This window comes from Octopus sinensis, linkage group LG30 (genome assembly GCF_006345805.1).
Source record: "Octopus sinensis linkage group LG30, ASM634580v1, whole genome shotgun sequence".
Lineage (NCBI taxonomy): Eukaryota > Metazoa > Mollusca > Cephalopoda > Octopoda > Octopodidae > Octopus > Octopus sinensis.
In genome coordinates this window covers 8,757,217-8,784,561 of record NC_043026.1, presented here as the reverse complement: position 1 = coordinate 8,784,561, position 27,345 = coordinate 8,757,217, and the positions used below count along the sequence as shown (strand labels likewise).

At 40.6% G+C, this 27,345-nt stretch overlaps 2 protein-coding genes across 2 annotated transcripts; both read left to right on the top strand.

Annotated features, from left to right (window-relative positions):
* Positions 1–3,800, top strand: LOC115226707 (zinc finger protein 239-like). The gene is made up of 3 exons (XM_029797725.2): positions 1–126; positions 1,900–3,212; positions 3,760–3,800. Exons 2-3 carry the CDS (start codon positions 2,240–2,242, stop codon positions 3,798–3,800), a joined length of 1,014 nt encoding a protein of 337 aa, XP_029653585.2. The 5' UTR covers positions 1–126; positions 1,900–2,239.
* Positions 3,643–27,345, top strand: LOC115226775 (zinc finger protein 91-like). Its single transcript, XM_036515222.1, has 5 exons — positions 3,643–4,448; positions 9,246–10,753; positions 11,174–11,830; positions 18,321–18,343; positions 25,719–27,345. The coding sequence occupies exons 2-5, from the start codon at positions 9,586–9,588 to the stop codon at positions 26,955–26,957; spliced, it is 3,087 nt and encodes a 1,028-aa protein (XP_036371115.1). The 5' UTR covers positions 3,643–4,448; positions 9,246–9,585; the 3' UTR covers positions 26,958–27,345.

The window sequence follows — 27,345 nt, the reverse complement described above, 5'->3', positions numbered from 1 at the left end:
GAAATCTCTGCGCACATGTCTGGTGCCAGAATTTCTCTCAATTCACTCCTAAACACATTTATAATACATTTCTCAACCACCCGAAGCACTTCTAACAACAACACCATCCTTTATAAAGACATTTCCGTAAGTATTAAACAATGAAATCGTTTAATCTTTCAATACTTTGGTGTTTTAGATGTCCTTTGATGTGTGCGACATTTGGCTGCTATTTCTAGCTATGGAGCCTACCTTCTACACGCTCCATCGTTTCCCCATTTGTTTTTCCCACCCCCTACGAATCCCGATCTTGTCTCCAATGAGTGTAGTGGGTGCTTTTTACGTGCCACCGGCCCGGGGGCCAGTTCGGGCGGCCACGTTCGGATGGTTCTCTTACGTGCCACCGGCCAGGCGGGGCAGCCACGTTCGGATGGTTCTTTTACGTTCCACTGGCACGGGGGCTAGGCGGGGCGGCCACGTTGTGATGGTTCTCTTACGTGCCACTGGCACGGGGGCCAGGCGGGGCAGCCACGTTCGGATGGTTCTCTTACGTGCCACAGGGACGGGGGCCAGGCGGGGTGGCCACGTTCGGATGGTTCTCTTACGTGCCACCGGCACTGGTATCACAGCTACAATTTCCACTGATGTTGATCGATTTCGATTTTGACTTTCACTTGCCTCAGCAGGTCTTCATAAGTAGAGTTTTGTGTCCCAAGAAGCAAAGCTATGCATAAGTGGACTGGCTACATCCTTGGTAGAGGCCACGGGTTATGGTCAATATTTTTACTCCTTTATTTGTTTCAGTCATTTGACTGCGGCCACGCTGGAGCACCGCCTTTAGTCGAGCAAATCGACCCAGGGACTTATTCTTTGTAAGCCCAGTACTTATTCTATCGGTCTGTTTTGACGAATCGCTAACTAACGGGGACATAAACACACCAGCATCGGTTTTCAAGCAATGCTAGGGGGACAAACACAGACACACAAACACACACACGCATATATATACATACATATATAGGACGGGCTTCTTTCAGTTTCCGTCTACCAAATCCACTCCCAAGGCTTTGGTCGGCCCGAGGCTATGGTAGAAGACACTTGCCCAAGATGCTTGTTTATACTCATGTCATCTGATTATTGAAGTTTTGTTAAATGTACTTAGTAAGAGGAGGGGAGCACCTACAGGCCGGTTCTTCTCAAATTTATGTATTTTCAGGTTGAACGTGTTTCAAATAAGTACTGACAATTGAAGGTGATAGTAAAGAGAAAGAACTACCTGGTTTCTAACAGTGAGAACATCAGATAAAATATATTATTGACATTAATAGTTTGTACCTCAGCTAATTGTCGAGAACTACATAATCCATGTTCCATTTTACTGAAAGATTTAAAAGGCATACTTAAATTTCATTAGTTTCAACAACCTGGGAAACACTAGGTTATTAATGCATGAAGTTGGTACCTTAGCTACGGGGAAGTAACACTTCTGTAATCTATCTTAGGTTAGTGATCTAAAAGGTATATTGAAATTTTGTTATTTTCCATAACTGGGCAATGCCAGGTATTTCTACTAATATATATATCTATGTGTGTATATATATATATATATATATATATATATATATATATGGTAAAAGATGGGACTATTAAATTAGTATCCAATTTTCTCACCCTTATTAGTTGAGTATATATACATATATATGTGTGTGTGTGTGTATGTATTTTTAAATGCGAATGTGTAGCTGGAGTTTAGAAATATTTTAGCTTCACATAAGATTTTCAAATGTAAATTTTAATAAATTTAAAATTCTGTTGTTCAGGTAAATGCTTATTTCTAGAATTTACCTCTATGGAAATGTTTAATCTGTATTTTTTTAAGTAGCCTCTATATCTTAGACTGTTGTTTCTTTATTCTTTCAGAATATCAGATGACATTGGCATAACTGAAGACACATTCTCATTATTTATCAGCTTTTAAAGACCAAAATATTGTACAGAACAGATGTATAAGATTGTTTCTGAAAATGTGTCGTAGAATTCCACTTTGAAATGTGTTCTTAGCAAACTTTCTGGACTTCACTGGCTGGAGTGTCTACAAGATGAGTCTGTGTGGAAATTAAACTTGGATAAGTTTACTAGAGAGTATTCAGACGAAAGTAACGCTGGACAGAAATACAGCAGTTGAAATATTTGTAAACAAAACAGTGTAGAAGCAAAGAGAAGGAAAAAATATATCTATTGTAATTTTGAAAGAAAAAATATGGAGAAGAGTGAGAAAGCAAAGGATTTGACTTTTCCAGAAGAAAAAGCAAAGAGGAGACTGAAATTATCACATAATTGTAATGTCTGTAAAAAGTCTTTCTCTCAAAAGGGCAGCTTGAATAAGCACAAACGTATTCATACAGGAGAGAAGCCATTTCACTGTGACGTCTGTGGTAAATCATTTTCTGTAAGTAGTAACTTGACCACACACCAACGTATTCATACGGGCGAAAAGCCATTTCACTGTGAAATCTGTGGTAAATCGTTCTCTCAAAGTAGCAACTTAGCTACTCATAAACGTTACCATACAGGAGAGAAGCCATACCACTGTGATATCTGTGGTAAATCATTCTTTCACCTTTGCAACTTAGCTACTCATAAACGTTACCATACAGGAGAGAAACCATACCACTGTGATATCTGTGGTAAATCATTCTGTACAAGTTCCGAATTGCTCGTACACAAACGTATTCATACAGGAGAGAAGCCCTTTCACTGTGATGTCTGTGGTACAGCATTCTCTAACCTTAGTGCTTTAAATTCACACACGATTGTTCATACAGGGGAAAAGCGATTTCGCTGTGACATTTGTGGTAAATCATTCTCCCGAAATGACAACTTAGCTACCCATAAACGTTTCCATACAGGAGAGAAGCCATACCACTGTGATATCTGTGGTAAATCATTCTGTACAAGTTCCGATTTGCTTGTACACAAACGTATTCATACAGGAGAGAAGCCCTTTCACTGTGATGTCTGTGGTATATCATTCTCTCAACAGAGTGCTTTAAATTACCACACGATTGTTCATACAGGGGAAAAGCGATTTCGCTGTGACATTTGTGGTAAATCATTCTCTGCAAATGACAAATTGACTCGACACAAACATATTCATACTGGAGAGAAGCCATTTCGCTGTGACATTTGTGGTAAAACATTCTCTGCAAATGACAGTTTGACTAGACACAAACGTATTCATACTGGCGAGAAGCCATATCACTGTGATGTGTGTGGTAAATCCTTCTCTCACCAAAGTACTTCTAATTATCACAAACGCATTCATACAGGAGAAAAGCCATATCACTGCGATATCTGTGGCAAATCTTTCTCTCAGAGTAGCGCTTTAACTGGTCACAAACGCATTCATACAGGTGAGAAGCCATACCACTGTCATATCTGTGGTCTATCATTTTCTCTAAGTACTTCTTTGACTATGCACAAGCGTATTCATACAGGAGAGAAGCCATATCACTGCGATATCTGTGGCAAATCATTCTCCCAGAGTAGCGCTTTAACTGGTCACAAGCGTATTCATACAGGAGAGAAGCCATATCCCTGTGATATCTGTGGCAAATCATTCTCTCATAGTAGTGCCTTAACTTCTCACAAGCATATTCATACATGAGAAAACCTTTTCTCTGTGAGTGGTGACTGAACCCTTTACCATGCAGGTTATTCTGTCGAATGTGATGTTTATTTATTCACATTATTTTCAAATTGTCTTACATTATCTCACAGCTTTCAAGTTTTTACGATATGATTGTTTGTATTTAGAATGACATTGTAGGGTAGGTGCAAGAGGCCAACTCTGGCTAGTTTGACCATAAGATAGATAGAATATTTGGACCAGGTATGGCCACTTTAAATGCTAAAGAGCTAACCCTACAAGGACCATAGGGGGCCATTTGTGACTGTCATTGAAAATCACATTTAATACAAATTAATTTAAATATCAGCAAATGCATTGAATAAAGGATTTGAAAATACATTCTTTTAGCATTTATTTACATGTGAAAAATATATATCTATGCACATATACTTGATATGATGCTCATGATTGCACATTCAATACAGTTGTAGAAATTAAAAAGTAATAAGCAGAATTGGTGAAAAATGACCGCTCGGTACTTCTGGTGTTAACTAAATGTGTATCTATTCATATAGATGTATGACTATCAATGTGACAATTCATAAGAACAATAAGCATTTTGAGCTTCTAAAATTGTGATAGTGTTGTGAGCTTTCTCCTTGGCATTAACCAAACTATTCATCAGGGAATTGTTGTAATTGTGGAAGTTCCTTCTATGCCAAAACATAAAGAATAAGGGACACTCTCTCTAACTATAAATGTAATCACCCAGGAGTGGAGATAGAGCTGTGTGTGATATCAGCCTCCTTACTTCAGAGTTTATTTCACCACATCTCAGGTAACTCACCTGTGGGATATTTTTATTTTTATTAAAAGCAACTTTTGTGTAGGTTTTAAATTTTGTCTTGCATGAATTTTAAGAATCTGTTAAAACCAATAGGTGTGGCCGTGTGGTATGAACCTTGCTTCCTGAGCAAGGCGGCCAGCTGGCAGAACCGTTAGCATGTCGGGCGAAACGCCTTGCTGTATCTCATCTGCCGCTAACGTTCTGAGTTCAAATTCGGCTGATGTCGACTTTGCCTTTCATCCTTTCAGGGTCGATTAACCCTTTAGCATTTAAACCGGCCATATCCGGCCAAAAGTATTCTACCTGTTTTATGGTCAGACTGGCCAGATCTGGTCTCTCACACTAATCCTACAATATCGTTTTAAAAATTACAGGTACCTCATCAAAATCTCATAGATTCAGGATAATGCATGATTAGTTCAAAACAATTTAGATAAAAAAGGATTAATTTTGGCAGAATAATGCGAACACTAAAGGGTTAAATAAGTACCAGTTACGCACTAGGGTCGATATAATCGACTTAATTCGTTTGTTTGTCCTTGTTTGTCCTCTCTGTGTTTAGCCCCTTGTGGGTAGTAAAGAAATAGGTATGAACCTTGCTTCGCAACTGCATGCTTCTGGGATCAGTCCCACTACATGGCACCTTATGCAAGTCTATTCTACTAGAACATTAAGCCGAACAAACCCTTGTGAGTGGGTTTTTTAGAGGGAAACTGAAAGAAACCCAACATTTATATTTGTAGGAAGCATATTGTCTTCCTGGCTATTATTCTTTAACCCTGTCATTACTAACCACCTCTGGCTCTGAGTACAAATGTCTTGTTTCCATAAGTTTTGAATACAAATCTTCCACCAAATCTTAGTCACAATTTATGCTCCTAACACTAGCTCAATGATAACTAAGTTATTTTACTAAATTCTTTGTTATATTTAAAGTAATTGAAAGAAACAGAGCATCTCAAAATAAATACAGTAACGAAAGGGTTCAATTATTACAAATGAGAAAATACATGAAGCCAAGTGAAATTGCAAGCACTGAAAATACTAGTTTCTCTTCCGGACCACCAGTCATTATATAAGGAATGGTCCTTACCGTTTTTGTGCAGAGAGAAAGAAGGAGAGATGGAGATGAGATCAGGACAACTGATGCTGCCCAGCACACAGAACCAAACCAGGAAGATGCTACAGAATTTCAACTGTGATACAACTTCCACCGTTCCAGATAGAGTTTGTTAAAACTTGCCAAACCTGTTACTTCACAATATGTAAGACATTTGCCATGTATTTTTATAAAGGGTTGTAATAAATAAATCGCATTGAATTTACGTGGTTCTTCTTGTCATTCTTTTGTATTGGGTAACTCCAGGCAGACAGACTAGACCAGTGAATGCATAACCAACACACAGGTACATCAAGATGAACCAGCCACAGTTAACTCGCAAGCAAAACTCATAACCAATGCTACAAAATTTCAACTGTGATACAACTCCCACTGTTCCAGATAGAGTTCGTTAAAACTCAACACCCCCTACACTCTAATCATGCTTCCTTTGCAGTATCCTATTCCTTTACTACCCACAAGGGGCTAAACACAGAGAGGAGACAAACAAGGACAGACAAAGGGATTAAGTCGATTACATCGACTCCAGTGCGTAACTGGTACTTATTTAATCTACCCCAAAAGGATGTCGACCTCAGCGGAATTTGAACTCAGAGCCTAACGTTCCTGCCAGCTCGCCACATTTACAGTATCCTGTCCCTTATATTATTACGTTTGAACCTTAAGGGTATGTCCTGGCCCTTGCCACCATCTATATCTCTTTCTTCCCTTACTCAACGATCCCCATTTATGTTCTGATCCCCTCCCTAGTGAATACGCCCATCATTTTGCCACTATCTCCATCGTGTTGTCTCCCACCCTCTATCTCCTTCTCCTGCATTTCCCTCAGGCTGGGTAACCATGTATCTCCTTTGTGGCGGCACACCTGTTTCTGTCTTCATCCTGATCTCTCTCTCTCTCTCTGGCCTGGTAAACTTGTACTTCCTCCACAGCAACAGACAGATCACAACAACAGATGCTGCCCAACACACGGAACCAAACCATGAACATGCTACAGAATTTCAACTGTGATACAACTCCCACTGTTCCAGATAGAGTTCATTAAAACTTGCCAAACCTGTTACTTCACAATTTGTAAGACATTTGCCATGTATTTTTATAAGGGGTTGTAATAAATAACAGTGCTAGATCTTCTTGTCATTTGTTTATACATGGTAACTCCAGGGACACCGACTACACCAGTTAATGCATAATCCAGAGTGATTAGAATTTTATTTTTGTCAGCGTCGCCTGACTGGCGTCTGTGTCGGTGACACGTAAAAGCACCAACCGATCGTGGCTGTTTGCCAGCCTGCTCTGGCTCCTGTGCCGGTGGCACGTAAAAAACACCCACTACACTCACGGAGTGGTTGGCGTTAGGAAGGGCATCCAGCTGTAGAAACACTGCCAAATCAGACAAGAGGCTGGTGCAGCCTCCATGGCTTACCAGACCCCGGTCGAACCGTCCAACCCATGCTAGCACTTAAAACGGACGTTAAACGATGATGGTGATGATGATGAGATATATATATATATATATATATATATATAAACACACACGTTAATGATAGGCAGAAGTTACAGAGTGACAATGGCCCAATTCGTGTTTCATGAGTGCCAATACATGAAACTCTCAGCTTTTGACTTACTCTCAAACTTCTGCCGATGATATATATATATACGTACGTATAGGTGTCAAAAAATCTCATCACGCAATCAAACCAACGAAAGAGCCTCTACCTGGCCACTCGACTCGCTAAAAATAGCAGCCAAAGTATCCCCCTGCCAAAATCACACGTCAGATTGAATCGATCCAGTAGGCAGGGTGCACCTTTTCTACGTATGCCGAAACTACGGGGAAGTCGACTGTGCCTTTTACCGTTTCGGGGTCAGTTTTGCCTTTCGCCGTTTTTGGCGGGTCAATAAAATAAATTACCAGTTGACTACTAAGGTTCGTTAGTGGAGGCGCAATGGCCCAGTGGTTAGGGCAGCGGACTCGCGGTCATAGGAGAGCGGTTTCGATTCCCAGACCGGGCGTTGTGAGTGTTTATTGAGCGAAAACACCTAAAAGCTCCACGAGGCTCCGGCAGGGGATGGTGGTGATCCCTGCTGTACTCTTTCACCACAACTTTCTCTCACTCTTACTTCCTGTTTCTGTTGTACCTGTATTTCAAGGGGCCGGCCTTATCACTCTCTGTGTCACGCTGAATATCCCCGAGAACTACGTTAAGGGTACACGTGTCTGTGGAGTGCTCAGCCACTTACACGTTAATTTCACGAGCAGGCTGTTCCGTTGATTCGGATCAACCGGAACCCTCATCGTCGTAACCGACGGAGTGCTTCCATCCATTAAGCTTCGTGTAATCGACTTAGGCACCCCCCTCTGCTCACCGAAATTGCTGGCCTTGTGACAAAATGTGAAATGAATATTTCATACGCATGCGCACTAAGCGTATTTCCGGCTCAATTCCTGAAATCTCTGCGCACATGTCTGGTGCCAGAATTTCTCTCAATTCACTCCCAAACACATTTATAATACATTTCTCAACCACCCGAAGCACTTCTAACAACAACACCATCCTTTATAAAGACATTTCCGTAAGTATTAAACAACGAAATAGTTTAATCTTTCAATACTTTGGTGTTTTAGATGTCCTTTGATGTGTGCGACATTTGGCTGCTATTTCTAGCTATGGCGGCAACCTCCTACACGCTCCATCGTTTCCCCATGTGTTTTTCCCACCCCCTACGAATCCCGATCTTGTCTCCAATGAGTGTAGCGGGTGCTTTTTACGTGCCACCGGCCCGGGGTCCAGTCGGGGCTGGCAGCGGACACGAACGGATGGTGCTTTTACGTGCCACCGGCCCGGGGGCCAGTCGGGGCTGGCAGCGGACACGAACGGATGGTGCTTTTACGTGCCACCGGGGCGGCGCCGGCAGCGACCACGATCGGATGGTTCGCTTAACCACTGCTGCAACTTCCACTGATGTTGATCGACCTCGATTTTGGTTCTGCTTTCTGATATCTGATTTCATTTCCTTTGATTTTGACTGTTCTCACTGTGTGTGTGTGTGTGTACTCTTTACTCTTTTACTTGTTTCAGTCATTTTGACTGCGGTCATACTGGAGCACCGCCTTTTTAATCGAGCAACTCGACCCCGGGACTTATACTTTTGTAAGCCCAGTACTTATTCTATGGGTCTCTTTTGCCGATCCGCCATGTAACGGGGACATAAACACACCAGCATCGGTTATCAAGCAATGCTAGGAGGACAAACACAAACACACACATACATATATATATATATATATATATATACGACGGGCTTCTTTCAGTTTCCGTCTACCAAATCCACTCACAAGGCTTTGGTCGGCCTGAGGATATACTAGAAGACACTTGCCCAAAGTGCCATGCAATGGGACTGAACCCGGAACCATGTGGTTGGTAAACAAGCTACTTACCACACAGCCACTCCTGTGCCTTGCGTGTATATTTATTTTTAAATGTGAATGTGTAATTGGAGTTTACAAATATGTTAGCTTCACATAAGATGTAAATTTTAATAAATTTAAAATTCTGTTGTTCAGGTAAATGTTTATTTCTACAGTTTATCTTTATGGAAATGTTGAATCAGTATTTTTTTAAGTAGCCTCTATATCTTACACTGTTGTTTCTTTATTATTTCAGAATATCAGATCACATTGGCATAACTGAAGATACGTTCTCATTATTTATCATCTTTTAAAGACCAAAATATTGTACAGAACAGATGTATAAGATTGTTTCTGAAAATGTGTCGTAGAATTCCACTTTGAAATGTGTTCTTAGCAAACTTTCTGGACTTCACTGGCTGGAGTGTCTACAAGATGAGTCTGTGTGGAAATTAAACTTGGATAAATTTACTAGAGAGTATTTAGACGAAAGTATCACTGGACAGAAATACAGCAGTTGAAATATTTGTAAACAAAACAGTGTAGAAGCAAAGAGAAGGAAAAAATATATCTATTGTGATTTTCAAAGAAATAAAATGGAAAATAGTGAGGAACCGAAGGATTTGACTTTTCCAGAAGAAAAAGCAAAGAGGAGACGGAAATTATCACATAATTGTAATGTCTGTAAAAAGTCTTTCTCTCAAAAGGGCAGCTTGAATAAGCACAAACGTATTCATACAGTAGAGAAGCCATTTCACTGTGACGTCTGTGGTAAATCATTTTCTGCAAGTAGTAACTTGACCACACACCAACGTATTCATACGGGCGAAAAGCCATTTCACTGTGAAATCTGTGGTAAATCATTCTCTCACAGTAGTGCTTTAACGCATCATAAACGTATTCACACAGGGGAGACTCCATATTCCTGTAATATCTGTGGTAAATCATTTTCTAGCAACAGTTCTTTGACTTCTCACAAACGTGTTCATACAGGAGAGAAACCATATCACTGTGACATCTGTAACAAATCTTTCTCTCAGAGTAATAGCCTAATTACTCATAAACGTATTCATACAGGGGAGAAGCCATTTCACTGTGTCATCTGTGGTAAATCATTCTCTGACCGAAGTACTTTCATTTCTCACAAGCGTGTTCATACAGGAGAGAAGCCATATCAGTGTAACATCTGCAGTAAATCATTCTCTCATAAGGGTCTCTTGAATATGCACAAACGTATTCATTCAGGTGAGACACCATATTCCTGTAATATCTGTGGCAAATCGCTCTCAAGCAAAAGCAGTTTAAATTCTCACAAACGTATTCATACAGGTGAGAAGCCATATCGCTGCGACATCTGTAACAAGTCTTTCTCTGTAAGTAGTACCCTGACTATTCACAAGCGTATTCATACAGGAGAGACACCATATTCTTGTGATATCTGTGGTAAATCATTCTCCCGAAATGACAACTTAGCTAAGCATAAATATGTCCATACAGGAGAGAAGCCGTATCACTGTGATATCTGTAATAAATCTTTCTCTCTTAGTAGTACCCTAACTAATCATAAACGTTTCCATTCAGGAGAGAAGCCATTTCGCTGTGAAATCTGTGGTAAATCATTCTCTCAAAGTAGTACTTTAACTAATCATAAACGTATTCACACAGGAGAGACACCATATTCTTGTAATATCTGCAGTAAATCATTTTCTCTCAGCAGTTCTTTGACTGCTCACAGACGTGTTCATACAGGAGAGAAACCATATCACTGTGACATCTGCAACAAATCTTTTTGTGTCAGTAATCAGCTAACTTATCATAAACGTATTCATACAGGGGAGAAGCCATATCACTGCAACATCTGTAACAAATCTTTCTCTCGGAGTAATAACCTAATTACTCATAAACGTATTCATACAGGGGAGAAGCCATTTCACTGTGTCATCTGTGGTAAATCATTCTCTGACCTAAGTACTTTCATTTCTCACAAGCGTGTTCATACAGGAGAGAAGCCATATCAGTGTAACATCTGTAGTAAATCATTCTCTCAAAAAGGTGGCTTGGTTAGGCACAAACATATTCATTCAGTTGACACACCATATTCTTGTAATATCTGTGGCAAATCGCTCTCATGCAAAAGCAGTTTAACTTCTCACAAACGTATTCATACGGGTGAGAAGCCATATTGCTGCAACATCTGTAACAAGTCTTTCTCTGTAAGTTGTAATCTGACTATTCACAAGCGTATTCATAGAGGAGAGACACCTTATTCTTGTGATATCTGTGGTAAATCATTCTTTCAACTTGGCAACTTAGCTACCCATAAACGTTTCCATACAGGAGAGAAGCCATACCACTGTGATATCTGTGGTAAATCATTCTGTACAAGTTACGAATTGCTTGTACCCAAACGTATTCATACAGGAGAGAAGCCCTTTCACTGTGATGTCTGTGGTACATCATTCTCTCAACAGAGTGCTTTAAATTCACACACGATTGTTCATACAGGGGAAAAGCGATTTCGCTGTGACATTTGTGGTAAATCATTGTCTACAAATAACAATTTGACTAGACACAAACGTATTCATACTGGCGAGAAGCCATATCACTGTGTCATCTGTGGTAAATCTTTCTCTGACCAAAGTGCTTCCAATTCTCACAAACGCATTCATACAGGAGAGAAGCCATATCAGTGTAACATCTGTAGTAAATCATTCTCATGTAGTAGTGCTCTCGCTTCTCACAAACGTACACATACAAGAGAAAAACCATATTCTTGTAATATATGTGGTAAATCATTCCCTCGCAACACCGCTTTAACTTATCATAAACGTATTCATACAGGTGAGAAGCCATACCATTGTGATATCTGTGGTCTATCATTTTCTGGAAGTACTTCTTTGACTATGCACAAGCGTATTCATACAGGAGAGTAGCCATATCACTGTGATATCTGTGGCAAATCATTCTCTCAGAGTAGCGCTTTAACTGGTCACAAGCGTATTCATACAGGGGAGAAGCCATATCACTGCGATATCTGTGGCAAATCATTTTCTCTAAGTACTTATTTAATTAGTCACAAGCGTATTCATACAGGAGAGAAGCCATATCCCTGTGATAGCTGTGGCAAATCATTCTCTCGTAGTAGTGCCTTAACTTCTCACAAGCGTATTCATACATGAGAAAACCTTTTCTCTGTGAGTGGTGACTGAACCCTTTACCATGCAGGTTATTCTGTCGAATGTGATGTTTATTTATTCACATTATTTTCAACTTGTCTTACATTATCTCACAGCTTTCAAGTTTTTACGATATGATTGTTTGTATTTAAATGACATTGTAGGGTAGGTGCAAGAGGCCAACTCTGGCTAGTTTGACCATAAGATAGATAGAAAATTTGGACCAGGTATGGCCACTTTAAATGCTAAAGAGCTAACCCTACAAGTAACAACATTTCTTACTTCCTACAAGGACCATAGGGGACCATTTTTGACTGTCATTGAAAATCACATTTAATACAATTTATTTTAAATATCAGCAAATGCATTGAATAAAGGATTTGAAAATACATTCTTTTAGCATTTATTTACATGTGAAAAATATATATCTATGCACATATACTTGATATGATGCTCATGATTGCACATTTAATACAGTTGTAGAAATTAAAAAGTAATAAGCAGAATTGGTGAAAAATGACCGCTCGGTACTTCTGCTGTTAACTAAATGTGTATCTATTCATATAGATGTATGACTATCAATGTGACAATTCATAAGAACAATAAGCATTTTGAGCTTCTAAAATTGTGGTAGTGTTGTGGGCTTTTTCCATGGCATTAACCAAACTATTCATCAGGGAATTGTTGTAATTGCGGAAGTTCCTTCTATGCCAAAACATAAAGAATAAGGGACACTCTCTCTAACTATAAATGTAATCACACAGGAGAGGAGATAGAGCTGTGTGTGATAACAGCCTCCTAACTCCAGAGTTTATTTCACCACATCTCAGGTAACTCACCTGTGGGATATTTTTTTTTTATTAAAAGCAACTTTTGTGTAGGTTTTAAATTTTGTCTTGCATGAATTTTAAGAATCTGTTAAAACCAATAGGTGTGGCCGTGTGGTATGAACCTTGCTTCCTAAGCAAGGCGGCCAGCTGGCAGAACCGTTAGCATGCTGGGCGAAACGCTTTGCGGTAATTCATCTGCCGCTAACGTTCTGAGTTCAAATACGGTTGAGGTCGACTTTGCCTTTAATCCTTTCGGGGTCGATTAAATAAGTACCAGTTACGCACTGGGGTCGATATAATCGACTTAATTCGTTTGTCTTTCCTTGTTTGTCCTCTCTGTGTTTAGCCCCTTGTGGGTAGTAAAGAAATAGGTATGAACCTTGCTTCCCAACTGCATGCTTCTGGGATCAGTCCCACTACATGGCACCTTATGCAAGTCTATTCTACTAGAACACTAAGCCGAACAAACCCTTGTGAGTGGATTTTTTAGAGGGAAACTGAAAGAAACCCAACATTTATATTTGTCTTCCTGGCTATTAATCTTTAACCCTTTTGTTACTAACCGGCTCTGGCTCTGATTACAAATGTCTTGTTTCCATAAGTTTTGAATACAAATCTTCCACCAAATCTTAGTCACAATTTATGCTCCTAACACTAGCTCAATGATAACTAAGTTATTTTACTAAATTCTTTGTTATATTTAAAGTAATTGAAAGAAACAGAGCATCTCAAAATAAATACAGTAACGAAAGGGTTCAATTATTACAAATGAGAAAATACATGAAGCCAAGTGAAATTGCAAGCACTGAAAATACTAGTTTCTCTTCCGGACCACCAGTCATTATATAAGGAATGGTCCTTACCGTTTTTGTGCAGAGAGAAAGAAGGAGAGATGGAGATGAGATCAGGACAACTGATGCTGCCCAGCACACAGAACCAAACCAGGAAGATGCTACAGAATTTCAACTGTGATACAACTTCCACCGTTCCAGATAGAGTTTGTTAAAACTTGCCAAACCTGTTACTTCACAATATGTAAGACATTTGCCATGTATTTTTATAAAGGGTTGTAATAAATAAATCGCATTGAATTTACGTGGTTCTTCTTGTCATTCTTTTGTATTGGGTAACTCCAGGCAGACAGACTAGACCAGTGAATGCATAACCAACACACAGGTACATCAAGATGAACCAGCCACAGTTAACTCGCAAGCAAAACTCATAACCAATGCTACAGAATTTCAACTGTGATACAACTCCCACTGTTCCAGATAGAGTTCGTTAAAACTCAACACCCCCTACACTCTAATCATGCTTCCTTTGCAGTATCCTATTCCTTTACTACCCACAAGGGGCTAAACACAGAGAGGAGACAAACAAGGACAGACAAAGGGATTAAGTCGATTACATCGACTCCAGTGCGTAACTGGTACTTATTTAATCTACCCCAAAGGATGTCGACCTCAGCGGAATTTGAACTCAGAGCCTAACGTTCCTGCCAGCTCGCCACATTTACAGTATCCTGTCCCTTATATTATTACGTTTGAACCTTAAGGGTATGTCCTGGCCCTTGCCACCATCTATATCTCTTTCTTCCCTTACTCAACGATCCCCATTTATGTTCTGATCCCCTCCCTAGTGAATACGCCCATCATTTTGCCACTATCTCCATCGTGTTGTCTCCCAGCCTCTATCTCCTTCTCCTGCATTTCCCTCAGGCTGGGTAACCATGTATCTCCTTTGTGGCGGCACACCTGTTTCTGTCTTCATCCTGATCTCTCTCTCTCTCTCTGGCCTGGTAAACTTGTACTTCCTCCACAGCAACAGACAGATCACAACAACAGATGCTGCCCAACACACGGAACCAAACCATGAACATGCTACAGAATTTCAACTGTGATACAACTCCCACTGTTCCAGATAGAGTTCGTTAAAACTTGCCAAACCTGTTACTTCACAATTTGTAAGACATTTGCCATGTATTTTTATAAGGGGTTGTAATAAATAACAGTGCTAGATCTTCTTGTCATTTGTTTATACATGGTAACTCCAGGGACACCGACTACACCAGTTAATGCATAATCCAGAGTGATTAGAATTTTATTTTTGTCAGCGTCGCCTGACTGGCGTCTGTGTCGGTGACACGTAAAAGCACCAACCGATCGTGGCTGTTTGCCAGCCTGCTCTGGCTCCTGTGCCGGTGGCTCGTAAAAAACACCCACTGCACTCACGGAGTGGTTGGCGTTAGGAAGGGCATCCAGCTGTAGAAACACTGCCAAATCAGACAAGAGGCTGGTGCAGCCTCCATGGCTTACCAGACCCCGGTCGAACCGTCCAACCCATGCTAGCACTTAAAACGGACGTTAAACGATGATGGTGATGATGATGAGATATATATATATATATATATATATATAAACACACACGTTAATGATAGGCAGAAGTTACAGAGTGACAATGGCCCAATTCGTGTTTCATGAGTGCCAATACATGAAACTCTCAGCTTTTGACTTACTCTCAAACTTCTGCCGATGATATATATATATACGTACGTATAGGTGTCAAAAAATCTCATCACGCAATCAAACCAATGAAAGAGCCTCTACCTGGCCGCTCAACGCGCTAAAAATAGCAGCCAAAGTATCCCCCTACCAAAATCACACGTCAGATTGAATCGATCCAGTAGGCAGGGTGCACCTTTTCTACGTATGCCGAAACTACGGGGAAGTCGACTGTGCCTTTTACCGTTTCGGGGTCAGTTTTGCCTTTCGCCTTTTTTGGCGGGTCAATAAAATAAATTACCAGTTGACTACTAAGGTTCGTTAGTGGAGGCCTAATGGCCCAGTGGTTAGGGCAGCGGACTCGCGGTCATAGGAGAGCGGTTTCGATTCCCAGACCGGGCGTTGTGAGTGTTTATTGAGCGAAAACACCTAAAAGCTCCACGAGGCTCCGGCAGGGGATGGTGGTGATCCCTGCTGTACTCTTTCACCACAACTTTCTCTCACTCTTACTTCCTGTTTCTGTTGTACCTGTATTTCAAGGGGCCGGCCTTATCACTCTCTGTGTCACGCTGAATATCCCCGAGAACTACGTTAAGGGTACACGTCTCTGTGGAGTGCTCAGCCACTTACACGTTAATTTCACGGGCAGGCTGTTCCGTTGATTCGGATCAACCGGAACCCTCATCGTCGTAACCGACGGAGTGCTTCCATCCACTAAGGTTCGTGTAATCGACTTAGGCACCCCCCCTCTCCTCACCGAAATTGCTGGCCTTGTGACAAAATGTGAAATGAATATTTCATACGCATGCGCACTAAGCGTATTTCCGGCTCAATTCCTGAAATCTCTGCGCACATGTCTGGTGCCAGAATTTCTCTCAATTCACTCCCAAACACATTTATAATACATTTCTCAACCACCCGAAGCACTTCTAACAACAACACCATCCTTTATAAAGACATTTCCGTAAGTATTAAACAACGAAATCGTTTAATCTTTCAATACTTTGGTGTTTTAGATGTCCTTTGATGCGTGCGACATTTGGCTGCTATTTCTAGCTATGGCGGGAACCTCCTACACGCTCCATCGTTTCCCCATGTGTTTTTCCCACCCCCTACGAATCCCGATCTTGTCTCCAATGAGTGTAGTGGGTGCTTCTTACGTGCCACCGGCCCGGGGGCCAGTCGGGGCTGGCAGCGGACACGAACGGATGGTGCTTTTACGTGCCACCGGCCCGGGGGCCAGTCGGGGCTGGCAGCGGACACGAACGGATGGTGCTTTTACGTGCCACCGGCCCGGGGGCCAGTCGGGGCTGGCAGCGGACACGAACGGATGGTGCTTTTACGTCCCACCGGGGCGGCGCCGGCAGCGACCACGATCGGATGGTTCGCTTAACCACTGCTGCAACTTCCACTGATGTTGATCGACCTCGATTTTGGTTCTGCTTTCTGATATCTGATTTCATTTCCTTTGATTTTGACTGTTCTCACTGTGTGTGTGTGTGTGTACTCTTTACTCTTTTACTTGTTTCAGTCATTTTGACTGCGGTCATACTGGAGCACCGCCTTTTTAATCGAGCAACTCGACCCCGGGACTTATACTTTTGTAAGCCCAGTACTTATTCTATGGGTCTCTTTTGCCGAACCGCCAAGTAACGGGGACATAAACACACCAGCATCGGTTATCAATCAATGCTAGGGGGACAAACACAAACACACACACATACATATATATATATATATACATATATACGACGGTCTTCTTTCAGTTTCCGTCTACCAAATCCACTCACAAGGCTTTGGTCGGCCTGAGGATATAGTAGAAGACACTTGCCCAAGGTGCCATGCAATGGGACTGAACCCGGAACCATGTGGTTGGTAAACAAGCTACTTACTACACAGCCACTCCTGTGCCTTGCGTGTGTATTTATTTTTAAATGTGAATGTGTAATTGGAGTTTACAAATATGTTAGCTTCACATAAGATGTAAATTTTAATAAATTTAAAATTCTGTTGTTCAGGTAAATGCTTATTTCTAGAATTTACCTCTATGGAAATGTTGAATCAGTATTTTTTAAGTAGCCTCTATATCTTACACTGTTGTTTCTTTATTATTTTAGAATATCAGATCACATTGGTATAACTGAAGATACGTTCTCATTATTTATCATCTTTTAAAGACCAAAATATTGTACAGAAGAGATGTATAAGATTGTTTCTGAAAATGTGTCGTAGAATTCCACTTTGAAATGCGTTCTTAGCAAACTTTCTGGACTTCACTGGCTGGAGTGTCTACAAGATGTGTCTGTGTGGAAATTAAACTTGGATAAATTTACTGGACAGAAATACAGCAGTTGAAATATTTGTAAACAAAATAGTGTAGAAGCAAAGAGAAGGAAAAAATATATCTATTGTGATTTTCAAAGAAATAAAATGGAAAATAGTGAGGAACCAAAGGATTTGACTTTTCTAGAAGACAAAGTGAAGAAGAGACGTATATTGTCACACGAACGTGATGTCTGTAAAAAGTCCTTCTCTGAAAAGGGTAACTTGAATAAGCAGAAATGTATTCATATAGGTGAAAAGCCATTTCACTGTGACATTTGTGGTAAATCATTCTCTGCAAATAGCAAATTGACTAGACACAAACGTATTCATACAAGAGAAGCCATTTCACTGTGACATTTGTGGTAAATCATTCTCTGCAATAGCAGATTGACTACACACAAAACGTATTCATACAGGAGAGAGCCATTTCACTGTGATGTTTGTGGTAAATCATTCTCTCAGAAAATGGAGTTGATTTCACACCGACGTGTTCATACAGGAGAGAAGCCATTTCACTGTGACATCTGTGGTAAATCATTCTCTCACAGTAATACTTTAACTGATCATAAACGTATTCACACAGGAGAGACACCATATTCTTGTAATATCTGCAGTAGATCATTTTCTCTCAGCAGTTCTTTGACTGCTCACAGACGTGTTCATACAGGAGAGAAACCATATCACTGTGACATCTGCAACAAATCTTTTTGTGTCAGTAATCAGCTAACTTCTCATAAACGTATTCATACAGGGGAGAAGCCATATCACTGCAACATCTGTAACAAATCTTTCTCTCAGAGTAATACCTAATTACTCATAAACGTATTCATACAGGGGAGAAGCCATTTCACTGTGTCATCTGTGGTAAATCATTCTCTGACCGAAGTACTTTCATTTCACAAGCGTATTCATACAGGAGAGAAGCCATATCAGTGTAACATCTGTAGTAAATCATTCTCACAAAAGGGTGGCTTGGATAGGCACAAACATATTCATTCAGTTGAGACACCATATTCCTGTAATATCTGTGGCAAATCGCTCTCAAGCAAAAGCAGTTTAACTTCTCACAAACGTATTCATACGGGTGAGAAGCCATATCGCTGCAACATCTGTAACAAGTCTTTCTCTGTAAGTAGTATTCTGACTATTCACAAGCGTATTCATACAGGAGAGACACCTTATTCTTGTGATATCTGTGGTAAATCATTCTCCCGAAATGACAACTTAGCTGAACATAAATATATCCATACAGGAGAGAAACCGTATCACTGTGATGTCTGTAATAAATCTTTCTCTCAAAGAAGTACCCTAACTAATCACAAACGCATTCATACAGGAGAGAAGCCATTTCACTGTGAAATCTGTGGTAAATCATTCTTTAAACTTGGCGACTTAGCTACCCATAAACGTTTCCATACAGGAGAGAAGCCATACCACTGTGATATCTGTGGTAAATCATTCTGTACAAGTTACGAATTGCTTGTACACAAACGTATCCATACAGGAGAGAAGCCCTTTCACTGTGATGTCTGTGGTACATCATTCTCTCAACAGAGTGCTTTAAATTCACACACGATTGTTCATACAGGGGAAAAGCGATTTCGCTGTGACATTTGTGGTAAATCATTCTCTGCAAATAACAAATTGACTAGACACAAACGTATTCATACTGGCGAGAAGCCATATCACTGTGATGTGTGTGGTAAATCTTTCTCTGACCAAAGTGCTTCCAATTCTCACAAACGCATTCATACAGGAGAGAAGCCATATCAGTGTAACATCTGTAGTAAATCATTCTCACGTTGTAGTGCTCTCGCTTCTCACAAACGTACACATACAGGAGAAAAACCATATTCTTGTAATATATGTGGTAAATCATTCCCTCGCAACTGTGCTTTGACTGATCATAAACGTATTCATACAGGAGAGAAGCCACATCACTGTGACATCTGTAAGAAATCCTTCTCTGCCAGCAGTAACCTAATTACCCATAAACGTATTCATACAGGAGAGACACCATATCACTGTGATATCTGTGGCAAATCATTCTCCCAGAGTAGCGCTTTAACTGGTCACAAGCGTATTCATACAGGTGAGAAGCCATATCACTGTGATATCTGTGGCAAATCATTCTCTCATAGTAGCGCCTTAACTTCTCACAAGCGTATTCATACATGAGAAAACCTTTTCTCTGTGAGTGGTGACTGAACCCTTTACCATGCAGGTTATTCTGTCGAATGTGATGTTTATTTATTCACATTATTTTCAAATTGTCTTACATTATCTCACAGCTTTCAAGTTTTTACGATATGATTGTTTGTATTTAGAATGACATTGTAGGGTAGGTGCAAGAGGCCAACTCTGGCTAGTTTGACCATAAGATAGATAGAAAATTTGGACCAGATATGGCAACTTTAAATGCTAAAGACCTAACCCTACAAGTAACAACATTTCTTACTTCCCACAAGGACCATAGGGGACCATTTTTGACTGTCATTGAAAATCACATTTAATACAATTTATTTTAAATATCAGCAAATGCATTGAATAAAGGATTTGAAAATTCATTCTTTTAGCATTTATTTACATGTGAAAAATATATATCTATGCACATATATTTGATATGATGCTCATGATTGCACATTCAATACATTTGTAGGAATTAAAAAGTAATTAGCAGAATTGGTGGTAAATGACCGCTCGGTACTTCTGGTGTTAACTAAATGTGTATCTATTCATATAGATGTATGACTATCAATGTGACAATTCATAAGAACAATAAGCATTTTGAGCTTCTAAAATTGTGGTAGTGTTGTGGGCTTTTTCCATGGCATTAACCAAACTATTCATCAGGGAATTGTTGTAATTGTGGAAGTTCCTTCTATACCAAAACATAAAGAATAAGGGACACTCTCTCTAACTATAGATGTAATCACACAGGAGAGGAGATAGAGCTGTGTGTGATAACAGCCTCCTAACTCCAGAGTTTATTTCACCACATCTCAGGTAACTCACCTGTGGGATATTTTTATTTTTATTAAAAGCAACTTTTTTGCATATTTTAAATTTTGTCTTGCATGAATTTTAAGAATCTGTTAAAACCAATAGGTGTGGCCGTGTGGTTTGAACCTTGCTTCCTAAGCAAGGCGGCGAGCTGGCAGAACCGTTAACATGCCGGGCGAAACGCTTTGCTGTAATTCATCTGCCAGTAACGTTCTGAGTTCAAATTCGGTTGAGGTCCACTTTGCCTTTCATCCTTTCGGGGTCGATTAAATAAGTACCAGTTACGCACTGGGGTCGATATAATCGACTTAATTCGTTTGTTTGTCCTCTCTGTGTTTAGCCCCTTGTGAGTAGTAAAGAAATAGGTGTGAACCTTGCTTCCCAACTGCATGCTTCTGGGATCAGTCCCACTACATGGCACCTTATGCAAGTCTATTCTACTAGAATACTAAGCCGAACATATCCTTGTGAGTGGGTTTTTTAGAGGGAAACTGAAAGAAACCCAACATTTATATTTATAGGAATCATATTGTCTTCCTGGCTATTAATCTTTAACCCTTTCGTTACTAACCGGCTCTGGCTCTGAGTACAAATGTCTTGTTTTCATAAGTTTTGAATTAAAATCTTCCACCAAATCTTAGTCACAATATATGCTCCTAACACTAGCTCAATGATAACTAAGTTATTTTACTAAATTCTTTGTTATATTTAAAGTAATTGAAAGAAACAGAGCATCTCAAAATAAATTCAGTAACGAAAGTGTTAAATTATTACAAATGAAAAGGTACATGAAGCCAAGTGAAATTGCAAGCACTGAAGATAGTAGTTTCTCTTCTGGACCACCAGTCATTATATAAGGAATGGTCCTTACCGTTTTTGTAAAGAGAGAAAGAAGGAGAGATGGAGATGAGATCAGGACAACTGATGCTGCCCAGCACACAGAACCAAACCAGGAAGATGCTACAGAATTTCAACTGATACAAATTCCACCGTTCCAGATAGAGTTCGTTAAAACTTGCCAAACCTGTTACTTCACAATATGTAAGACATTTGCCATGTATTTTTATAAAGGGTTGTAATAAATAAATCGCATTGAATTTACGTGGTTCTTCTTATCATTCTTTTGTATTCGGTAACTCCAGGCAGACAGACTAGACCAGTGAATGCATAACCAACACACAGGTACATCAAGATGAACCAGCCACTGTTAACTCGCAAGCAAAACTCATAACCAATGCTACAGAATTTCAACTGTGATACAACTCCCACTGTTCCAGATAGAGTTCGTTAAACTCAACACCCCCTACACTCTAATCATGCTTCCTTTGCAGTATCCTATTCCTTTACTACCCACAAGGGGCTAAACACAGAGAGAGACAAACAAGGACAGACAAAGGGATTAAGTCGATTACATCGACTCCAGTGCGTAACTGGTACTTATTAATCTACCCCGAAAGGATGTCGACCTCAGCGGAATTTGAACTCAGAGCCTAACGTTCCTGCCAGCTCGCCACATTACAGTATCCTATCCTGTCCCTTAGATTATGACGTTTGAACCTTAAGGTATGTCCTGGCCCTTGCCACCATCTATATCTCTTTCTTCCCTTACTCAACCATCCCCATTTATGTTCTGATCCCCTCCCTAGTGAATACGCCCATCATTTTGCCACTATCTCCATCGTGTTGTCTCCCAGCCTCTATCTCCTTCTCCTGCATTTCCCTCAGGCTGGGTAACCATGTATCTCCTTTGTGGCGGCACACCTGTTTCTGTCTTCATCCTGATCTCTCTCTCTCTGGCCTGGTAAACTTGTACAGCAACGGACAGATCACAACAACAGATGCTGCCCAGCACACAGAATCAAACCATGAACATGCTACAGAATTTCAACTGTGATACAACTCCCACTGTTCCAGATAGAGTTCGTTAAAACTTGCCAAACCTGTTACTTCACAATTTGTAAGACATTTGCCATGTATTTTTATAAGGGGTTGTAATAAATAACAGTCCTAGATCTTCTTGTCATTTGTTTATTTATGGTAACTCCAGGGACACCGACTACACCAGTTAATGCATAATCCAGAATGATTAGAATTTTATTTTTGTCAGCGTCGCCTGACTGGCGTCTGTGTCGGTGACACGTAAAAGCACCAACCGATCGTGGCTGTTTGCCAGCCTGCTCTGGCTCCTGTGCCGGTGGCACGTAAAAAACACCCACTACACTCATGGAATGGTTGGCGTTAGGAAGGGCATCCAGCTGTAGAAACACTGCCAAATCAGACAAGAGGCTGGTGCAGCCTCTATGGCTTACCAGACCCCGGTCGAACCGTCCAACCCATGCTAGCACATACAACGGACGTTAAACGGTGATGATGATGATATATATATATATATATATATATAAATAAACACACACGTCAATGATAGGCAGAAGTTACAGAGTGACAATGGCCAAATTCGTGTTTCATGAGTGCCAATACATGAAACTCTCAGCTTTTGACTTACTCTCAAACTTCTGCCTATGATATATATATATATACGTACGTATAGGTGTAAAAAAATCTCATCACGCAATCAAACCAACGAAAGAGCCTCTACCTGGCCACTCGACTCGCTAAAAATAGCAGCCAAAGTATCCCCCTACCAAAATCACACGTCAGATTGAATCGATCCAGTAGGCAGGGTGCACCTTTTCTACGTATGCCGAAACTCCGGGAAGTCGACTGTGCCTTTCATCGTTTCGGGGTCAGTTTTGCCTTTCGCCTTTTTTGGCGGGTCAATAAAATAAATTACCAGTTGACTACTAAGGTTCGTTAGTGGAGACGCAATGGCCCAGTGGTTAGGGCAGCGGACTCGCGGTCATAGGACTCGCGGTTTCGATTCACAGATCGGGCGTTGTGAGTGTTTATTGAGCGAAAACACCTAAAAGCTCCACGAGGCTCCGGCAGGGGATGGTGGTGATCCCTGCTGTACTCTTTCACCACAACTTTCTCTCACTCTTACTTCCTGTTTCTGTTGTACCTGTATTTCAAGGGGCCGGCCTTATCACTCTCTGTGTCACGCTGAATATCCCCGAGAACTACGTTAAGGGTACACGTCTCTGTGGAGTGCTCAGCCACTTACACGTTAATTTCACGGGCAGGCTGTTCCGTTGATTCGGATCAACCGGAACCCTCATCGTCGTAACCGACGGAGTGCTTCCATCCACTGAGGTTCGTGTAATCGACTTAGGCACCCCCCCCTCTCCTCACCGAAATTGCTGGCCTTGTGACAAAAGGTGAAATGAATATTTCATACGCATGCGCACTAAGCGTATTTCCGCCTCCATTCCTGAAATCTCTGCGCACATGTCTGGTGCCAGAATTTCTCTCAATTCACTCCAAAACACATTTATACATTCATTTCTCAACCACCCGAAGCACTTCTAACAACAACACCATCCTTTATAAAGACATTTCCGTAAGTATTAAACAACGAAATCGTTTAATCTTTCAATACTTTGGTGTTTTAGATGTCCTTTGATGCGTGCGACATTTGCTGCTATTTCTAGCTATGGCGGCAACCTCCTACACGCTCCATCGTTTCCCCATTTGTTTTTCCCACCCACTACGAATCCCGATCTTGTCTCCAATGAGTGTAGTGGGTGCTTTTTACGTGCCACCGGCCGGGGGCCAGTCGGGGCTGGCAGCGGACACGAACGGATGGTGCTTTTACGTGCCACCGGCCCGGGGCCAGTCGGGGCTGGCAGCGGACACGAACGGATGGTGCTTTTACGTGCCACCGGCCCGGGGCCAGTCGGGGCTGGCAGCGGACACGAACGGATGGTGCTTTTACGTGCCACCGGGGCGGCGCCGGCAGCGACCACGATCGGATGGTTCGCTTAACCCACTGCTGCAACTTCCACTGATGTTGATCGACCTCGATTTTGGTTCTGCTTTCTGATATCTGATTTCATTTCCTTTGATTTTGACTGTTTTGATTGTTCTCACTGTGTGTGTGTGTGTGTGTGTGTGTACTCTTTATCTTTTACTTGTTTCAGTCATTTTGACTGCGGTCATACTGGAGCACCGCCCTTTTAATCGAGCAACTCGACCCCGGGACTTATACTTTTGTAAGCCCAGTACTTATTCTATGGGTCTCTTTTGCCGATCCGCCAAGTAACGGGGAATAAACACACCAGCATCGGTTATCAATCAATGCTAGGGGACAAACACAAACACACACACACATATATATACATATATACGACGGTCTTCTTTCAGTTTCCGTCTTACCAAATCCACTCACAAGCTTTGGTCGGCCTGAGGATATAGTAGAAGACACTTGCCCAAAGTGCCATGCAATGGGACTGAACCCGGAACCATGTGGTTGGTAAACAAGCTACTTACCACACAGCCACTCCTGTGCCTGTTGTGTGTATTATTTTTAAATGTGAATGTGTATTGGAGTTTACAAATATGTTAGCTTCACATAAGATGTAAATTTTAATAAATTTAAAATTCGTTGTTCAGGTAAATGTTTATTCTACAGTTATCTTTATGGAAATGTTGAATCAGTTTTTTTTAAGTAGCCTCTATATCTTCACTGTTGTTTTCTTTATTATTTCAGAATATCAGATGACCGTGGATAACTGAAGATACATTCCATTTTTATCATCTTTTAAAGACCAAAATATTGTACAGAACAGATGTATAAAGATTGTTTCTGAAATGTGTCGTAGAATTCCACTTTGAAAATGTGTTCGTACAAATTTCTGGAACTTTCAATATGCACAAACGTATTCATTCAGGTGAGACACCATATTCCTGTAATATCTGTGGCAAATCGCTCTCAAGCAAAAGCAGTTTAAATTCTCACAAACGTATTCATACGGGTGAGAAGCCATATCGCTGCAACATCTGTAACAAATCTTTCTCTGTAAGTAGTACCCTGACTATTCACAAGCGTATTCATACAGGAGAGACACCTTATTCTTGTGATATCTGTGGTAAATTATTCTCCCGAAATGACAACTTAGCTAAGCATAAATATGTCCATACAGGAGAGAAGCCGTATCACTGTGATATCTGTAATAAATCTTTCTCTCTTAGTAGTACCCTAATGAATCATAAACGTTTCCATTCAGGAGAGAAGCCATTTCGCTGTGAAACCTGTGGTAAATCATTCTCTCAACGTGGCAATTTAGCTACTCATAAACGTTTCCATACAGGAGAGAAGCCGTATCCTTGTGATATCTGTGGCAAGTCATTCTCCTTGAGTTTCAACTTATCTAAACACAAATATATCCATACAGGAGAGAAGCCATACCATTGTGATATCTGTGGAAAATTGTTCTCCTCAAATGGTTACATGACTATACACAAACGTATTCATACAGGGGAGAAGCCTTATCATTGTGATATCTGTGGTACATCATTCTCTAACCAAAGTGCTTTAAATACACACACACTTGTTCATACAGGGAAAAAGCGATTTCACTGTGACATTTGTGGTAAATCATTGTCTACAAATGACAGATTAACTAAACACAAACGTATTCATACTGGAGAGACGCCATATCGCTGTGATGTCTGTGGTAAGTTATTCTCTGAGAAGAGCTATTTCAGTCGTCACAAACGTGTTCATACAGGAGAGAGGCCATATCAGTGTAACACCTGTAGTAAATCATTCTCAGACCGAAGTGCTTTCAATTCTCACAAACGTACACATACAGGAGAGAAACCATATTCTTGTAATATCTGTGGTAAATCATTCCCTCGCAACTGTGCTTTGACTGATCATAAACGTATTCATACTGGTGAGAAGCCATATCACTGCGACATCTGTAACAAATCTTTTGCTGCCAGTAGTAACCTAACTACTCATAAACGTATTCATACAGGAGAGACACCATATTCTTGTGATATCTGTGGGGTATCATTTTCTCAGAGTTGCGCTTTAACTAGTCACAAGCGTATTCATACAGGGGAGAAGCCATATCAGTGTGATATCTGTGGCAAATCATTTTCTGGAAGTACTGCTTTAACTAGTCACAAGCGTGTTCATACAGGAGAGAAGCCATTTCACTGTGATATCTGTGGCAAGTCATTCTCTCAAAGTGGCAACTTAACTACTCACAAACGTTTCCATACATGAGAAAATCCTATTGACTGTGAGTGGTGCCTGAACCCTTTACCATGCAGGTTATTCTGTCGAATGTGATGTTTATTTATTCACATTATTTTCAACTTGTCTTACATTATCTCACAGCTTTCAAGTTTTTACGATATGATTGTTTGTATTTAGAATGACATTGTAGGGTAGGTGCAAGAGGCCAACTCTGGCTAGTTTGACCATAAGATAGATAGAAAATTTGGACCAGATATGGCAACTTTAAATGCTAAAGACCTAACCCTACAAGTAACAACATTTCTTACTTCCCACAAGGACCATAGGGGACCATTTTTGACTGTCATTGAAAATCACATTTAATACAATTTATTTTAAATATTAGCAAATGCATTGAATAAAGGATTTGAAAATA